Here is a 17029-nt window from a genome sequence, read left to right on the forward strand (position 1 = left end):
AGCGACTGAAAATTGCAAATTGCTGTGCACCTTGTGCCTTATCGGGCGATTACTTGTATCTAACATATGCCATTGTTTATGGTTGATATCAGTTCGTCGCCAACGGAACTTAACGCTTTAGCAAATACCAATCGATTTGTTAAAATAATAACAGGAAATATATTTGTATGTACATATAACTATAATAAGCACCATTATGTCAAACATCCTGTGCCCATGCCACGTATCTTATCTACTAATTGCGCTTATAAATATAAATTGAGCGACTTCCTTAATTTCAATCAGCTGACTCACTCATATATATGGTATATATATATATATATATATATCTGAGACGATGATGTGAGTGCTCATGCGAGTGCCTTAAATGTTGACAGACTCGACTTGAGATAAGATTAGCTTTTCCCGATGAGCTGTATAGGTGCAACATTAAAATTTCTTTTGAGTCTTCGTCTGGTATATTGATAAAGCAGGTCTTTAAAAAGCTATAAAAAATACACCATATACCACAATATCTGAATATGCTTGTAACCTCTTTAGCCAGATCATTCCAGCCTTTTCTCAGCGCCAACGGAAGTTGCTGCTCACTCAAATTGAGGAAGAGGCTAGGGCAGCTAGACTGAGGGGAGGGGTACAGGTACGAGCAGCAAAATGGTGTAATGACAAAGTAAGCAGCGTTGGCGGCAGCGGCAACTGAAACTAAGTTTATCTGTGTATGCATATATATGTATATACACGGATGTGTGTGGTGTTGTATACAAGAAGAAGCAGCAGGCGAAGGCGAGCGAAACTGAAGCGCACAATACACAAAAAACCGGAACATTATTAATTTACAAGCAATAAAGCGAAGCCAAAAATGAAGAAAGGCAAAAGGTGAACAATGTGCAAAAAAAGCAAAACAAAGCAAAGCAAAAGCGGCCACAGAAGCAGAAGGCATGAGAAAAGGTAGGCAGCAGGCGGCAAGCGGCAGTTAACAAGCCGCAAGAGTCGATTTCAAGTCAATAGTGCAAGTGTTAAGAGAAATTGCAGCAGCAACACACACACATGCGCATGCATCCGATTGGCAACACACACACACACACGCACATACACATAGCTAGCCAGAGCCATGGCCACAATGAACCGTCTTCCAACATCTGTTGCCCATAAGCATAAGTACATAAGACCAAGACCATGCATGTGTTTGTGTGCGCGCTGCGAGAGTCGCATACGACTAGCTAGTCGTCTCGCTCGCACTGCACCAACAGCGAGCCAGCATAAAAATGAACGCCAAAAGATCGTCGGGCTCAGGTCCAATGAGCGGCACACGCACACAACCACACGACGAGTGAACGCCAACCACGACTGTGTGCGTGCGTGTAGCGTGTGTCTGTGTGCATGTGTGCATGTACCGACGTTGCCAGTAACAGCAGCGTTGACGCCGACGCTGACTGCGACTGCGACTGCGATGCCTAGGGTTCTGCAAAAGCACCCTCGGTACTTTGTGTACTCGGTACTCGGTCGGCCGCTGGCTTCGTGCGCTCGGATATGTCATTTGTCAATCACAGTGCGAGCGCAACGGTTGTCGTTCTCCGTTGTTGCAAGAGAACGTTGCTCAATTTGACAAACGCCGCAGTTGAAAATTGAAAATTGGAAATTGGAAATTTTCAATTTAATTTTAAATTGAAATTGAGTTGAAGAATTTGAGTAGCTACAAAATATTTCAAGCAAAGCAAAGCAAATAATTGGCAAACGGTGCGCTTAAATGATTTGTTTATTTGTTTGTGCCCATTTACTAATTAACTAAATAACTAACTGAGCCATTAAGCCCTCAAAAGCCAGCTCCAGTCGCACCTCCGACTGCGATTGCTTCGCTATTCAAATCAGTGTATAAGTGCAGTGCTAAATAACCAAAAAAAAAAAGAAAAGAAAAAGAAACAAAATCGAAACACATTATTCGCAAACTTAAATTAAGTACACAAAAATATCACACAGTATGGATAATCAAGCAGTTGCGGCGATCTGGTCCTGCGCCAGTGCCACCTGTTTGTCCCTGGATGCCAAACGCCACAGCGTCGAGACCAACACCAATGACAGCCAGGCTCCGCCTGGACTCAACAACAACAACAACAACAGCAACAACAAATCGACGGCAGTTGCAGCAGATGCGGATCCTCGAAAGTTCCGGCACATTGCGCATACGCCGCGTGGCAGCTGCTTTATGGCGCTTCTGTTGCTCTTGCTGCTGGCGCTGAACTTCAGGCACGCGCATAGCTGCGGTCCAGGCCGGGGCCTGGGACGACGCAGGGAGCGCAATCTGTATCCGCTGGTGTTGAAGCAAACAGTGCCAAATTTGTCGGAATATATGAGCGGCGCCTCCGGCCCGATCGAGGGCGTCATTCAGCGTGATTCACCCAATTTCAAGGATCTAGTACCAAACTACAATAGGGATATAATATTCAGAGATGAGGAGGGCACCGGTGCCGATCGCCTAATGTCCAAGGTAAGTTCCCCCCATAATCCATTTCTAATCAATGAACATTTATGCCTATAAATAACCGGCTAACAATTTGTGCCATTTCATTCCAATTGAATTGCCAAATTATGCGTGCTAATCGCCGTGTGTGAACGGCCACCCAAATCCGTCCCACACAATTATCAGAATCGTGTGCCGCGATTAGTGCCCCGTTCCCATTGATAATGCCTGTGTGTAAAGTGGTTGCACATTGTTAACTTTATGGGTGGTGCTCAACAGTTTTTTTGGCCAAGTGTGCGCCATAAAAGCAGCGCAAATACTTTATCAAAGTTATTGTGTTATGTACCAATTATGTGGCTTATGGGCGATTGCAATATTTTTTTTGCAAAACAAGAAGCCCCAGACTGGCTGTTGCTGTTCTTATTGTCGCCTTTTAAGTGAGGGGGGGATTTTTGTACACCTCGCCACAAAATAAATATTAGGCCCGTTCAATAACCTTTCGATTAATGTGTGTATAGATATATTGGATTATATCAATATTGGATCATAACGCATAACAAATGGCATCAAATAGGCAATTCTCAACATGTTTACATGACGCCAAACCTCGCCTCCGCCCCCGCCTCGCACCCGCCCCCGTCCGTCTGCCAGCAGGCCCAGCGGCACGCGAGCATTTGCCGCTTATCGCATTGCCGTTGATAACGCAGCCCCAGTTCCAGTGCCAGTCCGAGTGCAGCCGTGCGCCAAGTAGCTCGCACACACACAATAATACACCATATATACATGTGTGTGCACATATTTGCAAGCTGGCGTGTATCTTTGACACAAATGCGTGTTAAGCCAAAGCCAAAGCCAATGCTTGTAGCGTTTACATTTATCTTATCAACCGTCGCAACAACATTCGCAGCGAAAGTGGCAAAAAAAAGATATGCGACACTTACCGGTGCCCACCTGGCTGCAACGTGTGGGGGGTTTGCGTGTATCTTGAAGTGCGACATAGCTAAACAAGTGTTTGATTAATGCGACGCCAGCTACAATTATCTAACAGCTATGTGAAAATCAATTTGGCATTGCACCCACAAAATATCTAAATCAACTTCCCTAAAATTACACCCCTTTGACATTCTCCCAGCGACTGGCAGACGCTTATATAAGGGACACACTTCCCTAATAATAAATACAGGTGTTAAAAGCTAGCAAAACTGTTAAGCACACTTTTAAGAATTTAAATACAGCGCTCACTCGAGTATTATAGCCTTTCGTTATCGCCTGCAATTCCATTTCACGTTGCTATTTTTCAATTATATTGTCGTAGTAAAGCAAAAGCTGGCAAATTAGAATCGAGCTGTTTACTATTTGCAAATATTTTCAATTTGTGAAAATATTTCCTTTCACATAAATAATAAATATTATCCTAAACTCTATTTTCAAAACTGCTAAAGAAAGGAGGATGTAAAAAATATATCTGAAAACTTCTAGTTTTAAAATAAACGATTATAAACAACTATACTTCTCTAGGGAAATCTGTAGTTAAAAGGAGATCCTATTGTTATAAAGTTCTTGTTCGAGCTAGTTAAAATTGTTTGCTAAAAGTGGTTTCTTCCTCAATCAAATGTATGTGACTAATAATTGTATTAGGCTTTTGCCAAGATTTATTGTTTCCATATAACTTTCAAACATTTTAAGTGAATCATAAAAAAACCAAGGAAAAACCAAATATATAAAATTAGAATTTAATATTTAAAAGGCGTTTCTAATGATGTGGTAAATACAAATTTTTTAATGATTACAACTAACGAGCCCTTGAACTGATAAGACGCTGACTTGCAGTTATTTTGGGGCACGTATTAGTCAGTTATCGGCTTACATTATAAATTATGGCCAACGACAGACTATAAACATTGATGTGGGTGCGTTTATGGGGCCATAGTATCATTCCGGGAAGCACTTGTTATTTTTAACCGTGCGTATCGATCGTAATTATTATCAATTAATTGAAGCATATTGCCAGGTGTATAATATCATTGCAATCACAAGCATAAGGAACTGGCTTACGCAGCTGCTAAAAGAAAACAGTTGCTTGTTGGCGGGATTTAGTTTTATGAGTCGCCTTTTTTTTTTGGCTACATTTTATGGCTGACACGCGCCTCGAGGCAATTACAGAAATCGATTGGCTACAATTGCCAGCGGACCTTGAATTTGGAAATGCAATTGAAGTGTTGCAAGAACTGGCAAACAGTTAACACACACAGCAGCAATTGCCATTGACACACAGTCAAGGACAGTGAAGCTTCAAGGCTAATGCCTTCCGGCAAGGACCAAGGACCAAGGTCGCAGGACCGCTGTTATTGTCACAAAATATTTACAACTGTTTGCCCAGCTACCGTTGTGACATTGAGGCTCGGTAAATGCACTCACTTTCGAGTCGCTGCAATCGGTGGCACAGCAATGTGGCACGGTGACACAGTGCCCCTGAACCAGCAGCGCAACTAAATTGCATTTTATGTGCAACTGGCACTGCGACTGAGAACGGGAATGGGAATGGGCATGGTTATGGCAATGGAAACTGGGACTTGCTGCTGTGCGTGAATCTTGGCTGGTAAGCGATTCGTTTTGGCTATTAAAGCGCCAAAAAGGCAGCTAAATTTGTGTTTTTTCACGTTGTGTGTGCGCTTCGTGTGGGCGTGCAAGCAGTTTGCATAAACAAATTACTGGATATTGGCGTAAAGTGCTAAAAATAAAACAGATGCAGAAACAGCGACAGCGACAGCAGCAACAACTGCAACAACTGCAATTGCAGCAGAAACAGAGGCTGTCGCATCGTAAAATTGAATAGCTTATGACAGTCATTGTTGTTGCAGTTGCTCACCTGCGCCCGCTTGCCAGGTAATTACATGTACACATTTACTTGTATATGCAGTATGGGCCCCCGCCCTAGCTTGGCCCGCCTTCAGATTAGACAAAGTTGCGCCCTGAACCGTAAGCGGCAGCGCCTGGCTGTGGGGCAGCCAGAAACCGCAGCAATCGCAGCCAGACAAAGAATGCGTCAAAAAGCCGCAGCATAGCTTCTAAAATTTCATAAATTGTAGCAACAATGGGGCAAAGCCAATGGTAATCTGATATGATTATTGACGAGCGGCAGCCCAGCCAGATCCCAGCCCAGGTCCGGAGCTGATCTGCGCTCTGGCCAGCATGCATCAAATCAAAGATAACCCACAGCTGAAGGCATTATTAATAGAATACTGACATTCATTATGACTCAAAAATTGATCCTATTATAGCGCAGAGACTGAGACAGAGAGAGAGAGAGAGAGAGAGAGAGAGAGAGAGAGAGAGAGAGAGGGAGAGACAGGGTCGCAGGCTGGTTAGATGATGTCAGAGTTTCAGTTTCAGTTTGAATTTATATTTGGGACTCTTTTTTTTTTGCTCAGCTCAAATCAAATCACGTCAAATGCTGCGATAAGCAAAATATTTGGCATAAATTCGTGGGAATATTTTGGGGCAACAAAGTAATCAAACATATCAAACAAACATCAGTCAAGCAAAGTGGACAAATCGTTGGCGAATACCCAAACACACACACTCACGCATACCCATTTGCCATTTGGAGTTTGTCTTTATGGTTTATTTGTTTGGCTTTTCGAGCTTTTATATTATTATTAATCAATTTGATACTTTTACGAGCGCACTCAAGCGCAAACCTCAAGGATTTGTGGCCCCGAAATGCCTTGGCTGCCTCTTTTGCTTTATTTGCATAAAAGTTTTATGAACTGCACGATTGGAATTGGGTTTGGGATTGGGATCGCATCGAATCGCATCGCATCGCGTCGCGGCTATCACATTACGGCGACGCGACTGACTCACATTTCACATGCTGCGGCTCTCCTCGGACCAGATTCCTGCAAGTCATCTGGCTGCGTCTTGGGGTAGGACAACGCTGGATCGGGTTAGCTTTTGGGTACTGGGGATCTGGCTGTGGTTCGGTATGGGGGCACGGTAACACGGCCTCACATCAGTGCCAATGTGCGGCTCATAACTCATCATCAAAGTTAATCACACATCAGGGATTATGGCGCTTATCATTTAAGTTGCGCCGGGCTCGGGATGCTGCCTGCTGCCTGCCGGTTGCCGGTTGCCTGCTGCTGACTGCCTGCGACTTACCTGTCCAAATGACTTTCTGTGTGCGTGCGTGTGGGGGCATTTAATGGGGAAGCGCGACGTAGGGCGAGGGAGAGATTTAATTTACGATTTCTTGCAAATTAATAGCGTTTAATTAATAACAATAAAATGACGCCTTTTTATGGACATTTATTTGACATCAGATTTATGAGCGTTAGGCAGCGCAATGTAAATCGTCTGACTAACTGACCGACAGACAGACAAAGTGACTAGCTGTAAATTGCCAACTGAGTTGTTGACTATTTAGTTTAAGAATTGATGTTGACGGATATGTGTAAAATAATAATTAATACGACAAGAGAATGCATTTCGCAATTCGCGTTTGTCTATTACAAAATGAAGCATAATTAATAATAAAAGTCATAAGCTTTTGCCAAAACAAACGAATGCCAAATGAATCAAACCAATTGCTGCAGGCAAACCAAAACAAGAGAAAATAGTTTACTTCAGACTGCCGAAGTTTAAATACCCTTGCAGCCAGATCTGAGCTCGTAAGCTTAGTCGAGATATTTGTAAAAGAAACGAACTTTACTGTCTGTTCAGATGAGTGTATAAAGAATCACATATGATATTTGTGACTGAGGAGGACTTCTTCCAGGCGTTACATGTTCCGTGACGAAACAATATTGCCCGCTGCAAGGGTATAAACATTTTGGTGGCACGACACAGACGGACAAGATGCAATCTTAAGCAGCCAGCAGCTCAGACAACCAACAAAAAGCAACAACAAGGGGCAACAGAAGCGCTGGCATTAATCCAATAAGCCAATGCCAAAAAGGCAGCCAGGCCGACAGGCCGACAGTCTGACAGTGTGACAGGCCGCTCTGTATATTTTAATGAGTATCAATTTATATTGAAACAATAACAATAACAAACGGGCGACACTCGGAGCGGGCAAAGAGCAACTGGCCAAGTGAGAATTCTCAGCGAATCGCAAATCTCGAACACTGCAGCACATTGCGTATACGTAAACAAGAGAGTGGAACAGGGAGGGGGGGGGGGGAGGGGGGGATGCAAGGGGCGAGGCAATCAAATAAATAAATGACTAAAGCGACACTCGTAGCCCAAGTCTCATTTGGATTTTGAATTCTGATTGAGTTTGTCATGCGCTTAATTAAAAAACAAACTGAGCAAGAATCTGAGACAGAGAGAGAGAGAGAGAGAGCGAGAAAGAGAGGGAGCGAGAGAAAATTGCGCTGTAATAATTGCGCTGCACACAGCATAAACAATCAAAGGCGGCGATGAATGCCTCGCCGCTGGCTGATAAACAAAAAAATTCAATTTTCTAATGGAAATATACACAAAAATATAAAGCGGAGCTGTGAATAGATTTGCAACACAAATAAACAAATATCAGAAATGGCTAAAGGCTTTTAAAGTGAGTAACATTTTATGGTCGCATTGTCGTCAGTTCGTCTGGCCATGGCATTGATCTTGACGTGGCTCAGGAGCGCAGCTCATCGATGGCACTTGAATCAATCAGAAGCCATGGCGGCTTTTCGCCAATTAAGTGAGGAAATCTGGCCTCATCGAGTGGGCCACACACACCGGCCTGGGCGCTGATTGATTTGACAAAAGCAACTTAAGTTGCCCCTAAGTGGCACAGCCAGCCAGCCAGCCAGGCTAAGGCGCGCACGCTCAAGTGCCCGTTGCTGCCGCTGCCGCTGCTGCTGCTGCTGCTGTTGACACATATACACACGAGTGGGTGTCGTTGTCCTCATATCCTGTACGGGGTGTTCTGGCGGTGCCTTGGCCTGCGCTTCCTCAGTTGTAAGTTTTCGCTTCCTCCAGCGTTGCTAGCGGCAGCGATCGCAATCACCAGAAAGGATATGGCATATCTGCTTACATCACACGGTCAACGACGCACGTGTGCCTCGAAAGGGGTGAGTCTCTCCCTCTCTCTCCCTCTTTCCCTCTCTCTCTCTGTGCCCCAGCTGGAGCTGTGATTGCTCAGCTCGTAACTTGATGCGCACTTGAATTATGTCGTTAAATTGTGTCGTTTCCTAATCGTTAGCCATTGTAATCGGAGACTACAACAAACTGCAACTGCAACTGCAACTGCAGCAAAAACAAACAAAGCCCGAATTGGACTTGGACAGCGCTTTAATAGCATTTTAGCATATACGGAGTCCGGTTCCCTCTTCACTTGGCCTAATGATGATGAGCGCCTAATAATGGAGCCATGTTCGCTGGCAATTTGGCTTGGCGCTTCTCGCGCCGCCTAAATGCGTGCCATTAAGCGCGTCAAATTGGCAGCTGGCAGACGATTTAAATCAATAAAACCTGCAGCTGGGCGGCAATTAAAAACGCATCAGTGGACCCTAACGTGCCCGTGGGCAGCGACTACGCGTTGAAAGCTGTCAAGCAGTTGAAAAAAACAACAACAACAAATTGAAAACCAAAAAAAAAAAGATGGAGAACAAAAAAAAAACGTATATCAAATGCAAGCAAAGTGTAAACAAATCGCTTAAGTTTGGGGCGTGGCCGTAGCTGGCAAAGTTCACACCTTGTTTAATGTCTAATTAATGCAGCAGCTTTCCTTTGGATTTTGGCCAGGGCATAAGTGCACACACGCACACACAACTAGAGGCATGCCGTGGCATGCAACGGCAACTGGCACTCGCTTATTTACACTTGTGCTGCTGCTGCTGCTGCAGTTGTTGTTGTTGCTGCTAGGATGGGCTGATGTTGTTGTCTAACAGCCATGCCACTTACCATACAAACACATTATTTAGCCATCTTTTTGGGCCGCCGACGCCGACGCGGACGCCGCCACCGCCACCATCGACGATGCTACTTTTAAATGTTTACCTTACGCACCCGTCGGCATTTTCCTCTTGGCACTTGGGCTGGGGCCTTGTTTGTGCATCGATCGGGCCCGGTTCGTTTCGATCAAGCAACGAGAGCCCAATGCATTAGCATGTTGGGTAAACATCGTTGGCATGCTTAAGACAAAGACTAGGCTGTTGTTGTTGTTGCTGTTGCTGTTGCCGTGCTTTTATTTGCTGTTTGGCGTTACGCTTTTGTGCTCATTAGCAACAACGGCAACGGCAGGCAACAGTTGAGCACTTGACTGGTTAAGCCTTTTAATAAAGCAAAGCTGTTCAAAAGATGTATATATTTATATATACTATATGTATCTAGATGCATGCTTACACTTATATGCAAATAGCATTGAACTCTTCCTGGAATGCGTTTTCGGCTTGGAGTTTCGGTTCGGTTTGTCCTGCTGTCCAATTCGCCACAGCCAGCAGCCAGAAACTGTGGTGTGACAAATTAAAAACCGATTTGCTTGGCATTGCCAAACAACACAAACAACAACAACAACAGCATCAATAGGCTGCAAACAATGCGGCGCACCCAAAATCAAAACAAAGTCCCAAAACTCAGTCTGGGGCAAGCTGAATTCTGTGGCTTGTTAAAAAGGATCTTCAGAAATTGATTTTACGCCAGCTAGAACTGCGTGCCAAATGTTTGCACACAATGAGCCAATACACATCCTGTGTTGTGGCTGCCTGCCTGCCTGCCTGCCTGCCTTCGGCCAAGTTCGACTCCGATCTCGGGGCCGTTGATAATTGATTTTGCGGCTGGCGATTGCGCACAACAATGACAACATTTTTTCTTTTTTGTATTTATCTTTTTTTTTTTGGGCACTCAATTTGGTTGTTGTCTTATAAAATTCAATATTTGCATTGCCGCTGAATCCTTTTCTTTTTCTTTTTTTGTGTACAAGCGTTAAAAGCAGGAAAAACACAGAGAGAATGCACAAAAAACGCCGACAAAAAAAAACACAAATTATTTTACATATTCTATATATGCATAGTCTGACTAGGTTCCGTATCCACCGCATTGGCAAACAAGACAAGTGTAGGCCAGCCTGAAGAAAAAGAGGCAAAAAAAAAGGTCAGCCAATGTCTAATCTTTAATATTTACTTATACATGCGAGGGACAGGGCTCTGGGTCAGTGTTTGAATTGTGCATGGCCAAATAATAAAAACTAAGCCTTTGCCTTTGCCTTAGCCAACGACAAACACACACAACAAGAGAAAAGGAAAAGGCAAACAAGAGCCACACAGAAAATAGTCAGACTCATGTATTTGTTGAGGTTGAGTCGCAACAGGTTCAAAGGATGCGGCCAAAACTGCTACAGGCAGCAAGTTCGTTGCTTAAGTTATTCGTTTGGCCTCCCAAAAAAAAAAAAAATAGTCGGAGAAAAACTGAAAACTGAAAATGAACGCTGACCCTTTTGGGCAGCCCATGAAATGAATACCCAAATACCACGCCTCTCCATCGCGAGAGCAACACACACACACATACACACACACACACACACGCACACGCACACGCACGCACGCACATACAGCTGTTCCTCTGCCACTCGCATGCGCGCTGTCTCTCTCTCTCGCTCATTCCCGCTCTCTCATTGTGCGTTGTATGTTAAATATGGCGTATATTTTTGTATTTTTTCACACAGCAATCGCTGTGGCCGCCCTGTTAACAATTTCCAATGTTTAATTGATTTTCTTTCCATTTTCTTGGCCCGCAGCGCTGCAGAGAGAAATTGAATACGCTGTCCTACTCCGTGATGAACGAATGGCCCGGCGTTCGCCTGCTGGTCACCGAAAGCTGGGACGAGGATCATCAGCATGGCCAGGAGTCGCTGCACTATGAGGGACGCGCGGTCACCATTGCCACCTCGGATCGCGATCAATCCAAATACGGGATGCTGGCACGCCTTGCCGTCGAGGCTGGCTTCGATTGGGTGTCCTATGTCAGTCGCCGGCACATCTACTGCTCGGTCAAATCAGGTAAGCAATTGCCAAGCGATTTGTCAACTTATATATGGATGTATATACGGCTGGCATGTCAAATGCCAATGGCAATGGGCTGGCCAGTTAGCCAGAAGTGACACTAACAAGCGTAATTTCACATGTTTCCCAACTTACAACGGCCGCTAAGCTGACAGGCGTTGGCAAATTTTGCAGCCCAGTCAAATTAGCCAAGCTGCAGTTATCCAGTTCCCGATCCGCAGCTCCCCAGCTTCCCAGCTTCCCAGCTCGTCAGTCGACAGACTACAGAGTCCACCAGGTCCGCACAGCCGCAGCTCGTTTATTTCGAGTGCGAGCGTGTGGTAACAGACAACAACAAAAAAAGAAAGACAGAAAGCAAAAAAAAAAGTTGAGAAGCAGCAGCAACATTGTCGAAACCGGCCCCGAAACCGTGGCCAGCGTCCAAGTCCAAGACGCAACCGGAGGAGTTAGAGCCCAAGAGCCGAGAGTCGGGTCCACAAACGGCGACTAACCGCATGTTGTTGTCTTGTTGCTGTTTCTGTTTCTGTTGCTGTTGTTGTTGCTGTTGTTGTTGCTGTTGTTGTTTTGACATGTTTAGGTTTGCGCCTGTCAAATTAAACGAATTGATGATACGACACCCAAAGCGTTTCTCAGGCCAGGCCAAGATGAATTAAATGCCGAGTTAAAACCTGCGCGCGGGCCTAATTGAAAAACTGAAACGGCCAACAAGTTAGCAACCCGGTGTGTGTGTGTGTATGTGTATGTGTGTGTGTGTGTGAGGTGTGTGCGAGTATATAACTTGCTGCCATTATGGCAGGCAACCAGTTTTCCCCGAAACATAACGAAACTGCCAGAAGAGTCAAAGCCAGAGCCACAGCAAGAGAAAATGCTCTTGCGCACAGCCAAAGTTAGCCAACCAAAAAGGCCAAAACAATTAAGTTTACTTGCTCACAAAGAATGACAGAGACAGACAAACAAAGAGATATCGAGCGGGAGCGAGAGAGAGAGAGAGAGCAGCTAACTTGTGTGCGGCATTTTTTGCAATATGATTCTGATTTTCTCAACTAGCTACTAAAATTACATGATGACTACAGAATTTCCCACACAAACAAAGAAAAACAGATAAATAAGGAGGCAGCCACACACGAGGACGGAGGCATCACAATATTTTGACTTTAGTGCGACCCACAAAAGATCAAAGGGCCAGCGAGTGTCCTTGCTGCCCGACTCATTGATTCTAATTGCTCATGAAAGAGGCCGCCGCACGAAAACCAAAACACAGAAAAAAAAGGTCCTTTTGCAGTCATTGGCTATCAATAGTGGCCCTGGAAAATATCAAAAGGTCAGACAATAAGCCGACAAACGACAAATGCTAAACAAGTGGCCACGGCAAGGATGCAGCCACAGGGTGTGCGTGCGTGTGTGTGTTGTTGGTGTGTGTGTGGTCCTGCAATAGTGTCAAATGGCTGCAACGAACGCCATGTGTTGCGCCTCGCAGCTATTAATAAATAACCGGGCGATTGATTGCTGATAGGCCGACGCACATAAACCACACGCTTATGACAGTTTTGGCACAGCGTACTCGGTCTACAGCGTTGGCCCCAGTTCGTTGCCTAAGTCTTTTGTATGTGGCCCAAACAGCAGCAGCAGCAGCAGCAGCAGCAGCAGCAGCAGCGGCAGCGGCAGCAACGAAGAGTAATGGCTGTAAACCTTTTTGTCGACACTAATTTTGTTTCACTCTTTTTTTGTTTCGTGCAAGTTGTTGCTGTTGTTGTTGTAGTTGCTGTTGTGTGTGTCGCGAGCGGTCGCGCGCGCGCATTAAAGCCCCAAAGCGTGTTGTTGTCGTGTTGCCTCTTGTGTGCTGTGTGCATGTTCATGTTAATGCTGTCCAAGCGATCAGTCACCACAACTAGCCACATAGCCGGTGTGTGTGCGTGTGTCTGCGTGTGTCTGCGTGTGTGTGTGTGTGTCACTGTGTGCGGCTGTCCTCTGTTTTGTAATAATTTATCAGTTTAGTCTTCACAACAAAGATAAAATAACGATAATTTTAACCACTTTAATGGTTTATTAATTTATGACCCTTCAAGTTCTTCACTTTCCACTCGCCGCCGCCGCCGCGGCCGCCGCCGGTGCCGCTCGCTGCCTGAGATTTTTCTCGCCAGTTCTCTGTTGCGCTCGTGTTGTGGGTACCTACACACATTTATTTTCTGTTTCTGTATTTTTTTTTTGTTGTGGGTTTCACACCAAATTTTCTAGCTGGTTCAGCTTGTTACTCAGTTACTTCCTTGGTTTTGTTGCTGTCTAGGGTTACCGTTTGTGGCGGCTGCTCCCGTCTGAGCATCGATTATGGACCGCTTTATGGACCGCTGTCTTGTATTTAATCCGCTTTTTATTGTTTCTACACTCTGGTCCGAGCGTGTGTGTGTGTGTGCTTACCAAACGCATCAATATCAATGGAAATGGTAGGTGCATTTTCATTGGAATTTCGTTGCGCGGCAACCGCAACAACAATGCCACTTTTATGGCCACTCATTATAATAAAGCGCACGGTTAGTGGTCGCCTTGTTGTTATGGAATTTTTTATATTTTTTTATTTTTAATTTGAATTTTACAAGCGACTGCGGAGAGCGGGCGGCGCTTCGGGTGTGAAATATGTGCACGAGCTGCAGAAAAGAAAGTTCTGGCCGCTTTCTGGCCATTTAGAACAAACGCCAAAACAAAATGGCCGACATATTCTAGCTAGCAGCCGGGTGGCCCAATTGCTGCTCCCTGTCCCTGTCCCTGCTCCTGCCCAGTAACCCAATAGCCATTAATGATGATTAATGCTGCTGCTGCTGCGGGTTGCAACATGTTTTGTAATTGAATTTATGCACAGGTCGCAGGCAGGTCCTTGCAGCTACCTGAGCAGGACATCATCCTTTGGCACTTGGCTCGTTGGCTGACTGGCTGCGTAGCTAAGCTGCTTTGGCTCGAGCTCGAGCTCAGCCGCATTGCTGATCCCAGGGCTAATCTTTAAGCAAAAACAAGATCACAATTTTGTTAAACTCGAAAAGAAAACATCCTCCCATGCCGCTGCTCCTGCTGCTGACTCTGTTGTTGTTGTTGTTGTGCTTGTTATTGATATGCACGGCTATCAGTTGGCAGATCGCATTTTGTGCGTTCTTCGTGCAGTTGGCGGCGGTTTTGTTTGAAAGCCGCAAAAGGCAGTTGCCATTGTTTTGGCTGGTCTGGGCCGGGTTACGGTTACGGTTACGGCTACGGTTGCCGAGCCCTAACTGTGAAAACCTTTTTGACTTGTTGGGTTTTGGCAATTGGACGTTTGCAGGGCCGGCATTATTAACGCCAAATTAGATTAGGCGCACTAATGCCATTACCTGGCCGCATTTCCTCCTCCTCTTTTTTTCACTCTTATTGTGTTGGCCACAACTAATACCCTTTTTCCTTGTTTCCATTGCAGATTCCTCGCCTTTCATTTCGCATGTGCATGGCTGCTTCACGCCCGAGAGCACAGCCTTGCTGGAGAGCGGCGCAAAGAAACCTTTGAGCGAGCTCGCCATTGGAGATCGTGTGCTGAGCATGAACAGCAAGGGTCAGGCCGTCTACAGCGAAGTCATACTCTTCATGGACCGCAATCTGGAGCAGATGCAGAACTTTGTTCAGCTGCACACGGATAGCGGTGCGGTGCTGACTGTGACGCCCGCGCATCTGATCACGGTCTGGCAGCCGGAGCGACAGGCGCTCGACTTTGTCTTCGCGGACCGGGTCGAGGAGCTGAACTATGTGCTGGTGCATGATGCCACGGGCGAGCTGCGACCACATCGTGTAATCCGGGTGAGCAGCGTGCGCAGCCGCGGCGTTGTTGCGCCCCTGACCCGCGAAGGCACCATTGTGGTGAACTCCGTGGCCGCCTCCTGCTACGCCGTCATTAGCAGCCAATCGCTGGCGCACTGGGGCTTGGCGCCCATGCGGCTGTTGTACACGCTGCAATCCTGGATGCCAGCCAAGGGCCAGCTGCGCACGGCGCAGGACAAGTCGACGCCAAAGGATGCCACGGCGCAGCAACAGAACGGCCTGCACTGGTATGCCAATGCGTTATACAAGGTCAAGGACTATGTGCTCCCGCAGAGCTGGCGTCACGATTAGCCAGGAGCAGCAGCAGCGGCAGCAGGAGCCCCACCCATTTAATACATTTATGCAGTTCCACATGCCGACGTAGACGTCAGATTCTTTGGCCGCCGCGATAAACGCTAATTGTAATATATTTTGTAGTTATGTATGTATATGCCTAAAAAATTATTGTATTCCAATGTTAATTACGATTAATGCTGATCAATACTATTTATTTATCACGAACGAAAGCAAAGTGCAGAATGCTGTTGAAAATATCTTTGACTTTTTTTGTAAACGAACATTTAGCTATAAGTAGGCAATCCTTGGCAGATATCCTAAAGCCCCAACCAATTCTTGAAGCGACGATCATGACGACTGTTGTATATTTTAAAATAATAATGCATATTTATTGAAGTGCGGAGTGAGTTCAAACTATGGGATATATCATATAATTTATATAAATATATATATATATAAATATATATATATATATATATTGATATGTGTATTTCTTTTGTGTATATAGAAGCATTATAGTGACTGAATATTTTATTGTAATTGTGTATATAATATACTTGATAGTTAACTGCGTATTTATACTTAATATTTAATGAATTATAACAAAATTGTTTCATAAATGCGAATGTGTTTTTATTTAAATTGAATATCCTTAGACCAAGCCGTAAGAGCTAGAAGCCTTGAATTACCATCCGATTGGACTTAAACGCGTTTTCAAAGATCTTTATTCAAATTCTAAATTGTGATGTGTTTTATATTCAAACAAATCCTCCAATGAGAAAATGTTAGTTAAAGACTTGGTGAGTGTAGTTCGGGCTTAAATCGGGCTTAAGAAGATCTTTGTAATAATGCATTTGAGGAATGTTAGACAACTTTCGCAATATCCATCCCTCTTGGATAGAAAATTCGGATCGAAGGTTGTGGGAAATGGGTGGAAAATTGATGTCTTAAGTAAGAAGCAAACAACTTCAACCGGGCCTGAAAATATGAGTTAGTATATATGTACATATATTCTAAATCTAGGTATACTGACTCTACGAGCCCAAATTTGGTCTCTCTAGCTCTTAAGGGATTCGAATACAGATTTTATAGGTTCGTACATACGGATATACAAACGTACATGGATCAACTTAAGTGCTGATTCGAAGCAAGAATATATATGTATGCTCTATAATGTCGGAAAAGTCTCCTTTTGCAGGTTACGTGGAGTTGAAAAAAAACCTTGTACCCTTTGTACCCTTTTACACGAAAAACAAAAGGTTGTCAGCATAATAAATGAATTAATGTAAAATAATTGAAATAATACGCAAGACAAGTAGTCGCATCGTATAAAAAGACACCCGCTTGTAATTGTTGTTTTAGTAAGCCAGAAAATATAATTTAATAATAAATCAAACTCAAACAGAACTGGTTCAGTTCCAAAATAAATTCAATTCAATCGACTTTGGTATTTTTTTTAAATAACTTGATGGTATTT

At 44.6% G+C, this 17029-nt stretch overlaps 1 protein-coding gene across 2 annotated transcripts; it reads left to right on the forward strand.

Moving 5' to 3' along the window:
• Positions 1 to 1547: 1547 nt before the first annotated feature.
• hh (desert hedgehog signaling molecule-like) lies at positions 1548 to 16054 on the forward strand. 2 transcript variants are annotated; one of them, XM_064693294.1, is made up of 3 exons: positions 1548 to 2482; positions 11181 to 11442; positions 14882 to 16054. In XM_064693294.1, exons 1-3 carry the CDS (start codon positions 1976 to 1978, stop codon positions 15565 to 15567), a joined length of 1455 nt encoding a protein of 484 aa, XP_064549364.1. In that variant the 5' UTR covers positions 1548 to 1975; the 3' UTR covers positions 15568 to 16054. The 2 variants fall into 2 exon arrangements, with proteins under 2 accessions (XP_064549364.1, XP_064549365.1); XM_064693295.1 differs by lacking the exon at positions 1548 to 2482 and adding an exon at positions 7925 to 8012 and having other exon boundaries at positions 14882 to 16051.
• Positions 16055 to 17029: the final 975 nt, after the last annotated feature.

Source organism: Drosophila montana, unplaced genomic scaffold (genome assembly GCF_035044405.1).
Source record: "Drosophila montana isolate Dmon_TW-CO22-7 unplaced genomic scaffold, ASM3504440v1 contig_3733_1, whole genome shotgun sequence".
NCBI lineage: Eukaryota > Metazoa > Arthropoda > Insecta > Diptera > Drosophilidae > Drosophila > Drosophila montana.

What these genes read in the sequence shown, in the direction of transcription:
- hh (XM_064693294.1), top strand. Translation starts at nt 1,976, where the DNA reads ATGGATAATCAAGCAGTTGCGGCGATCTGGTCCTGCGCCAGTGCCACC. An exon ending in CCGATCGCCTAATGTCCAAG is followed by an intron (nt 2,483 to 11,180) that starts GTAAGTTCCCCC and finishes CTTGGCCCGCAG; the next exon opens with CGCTGCAGAGAGAAATTGAA. An exon ending in CTACTGCTCGGTCAAATCAG is followed by an intron (nt 11,443 to 14,881) that starts GTAAGCAATTGC and finishes TTTCCATTGCAG; the next exon opens with ATTCCTCGCCTTTCATTTCG.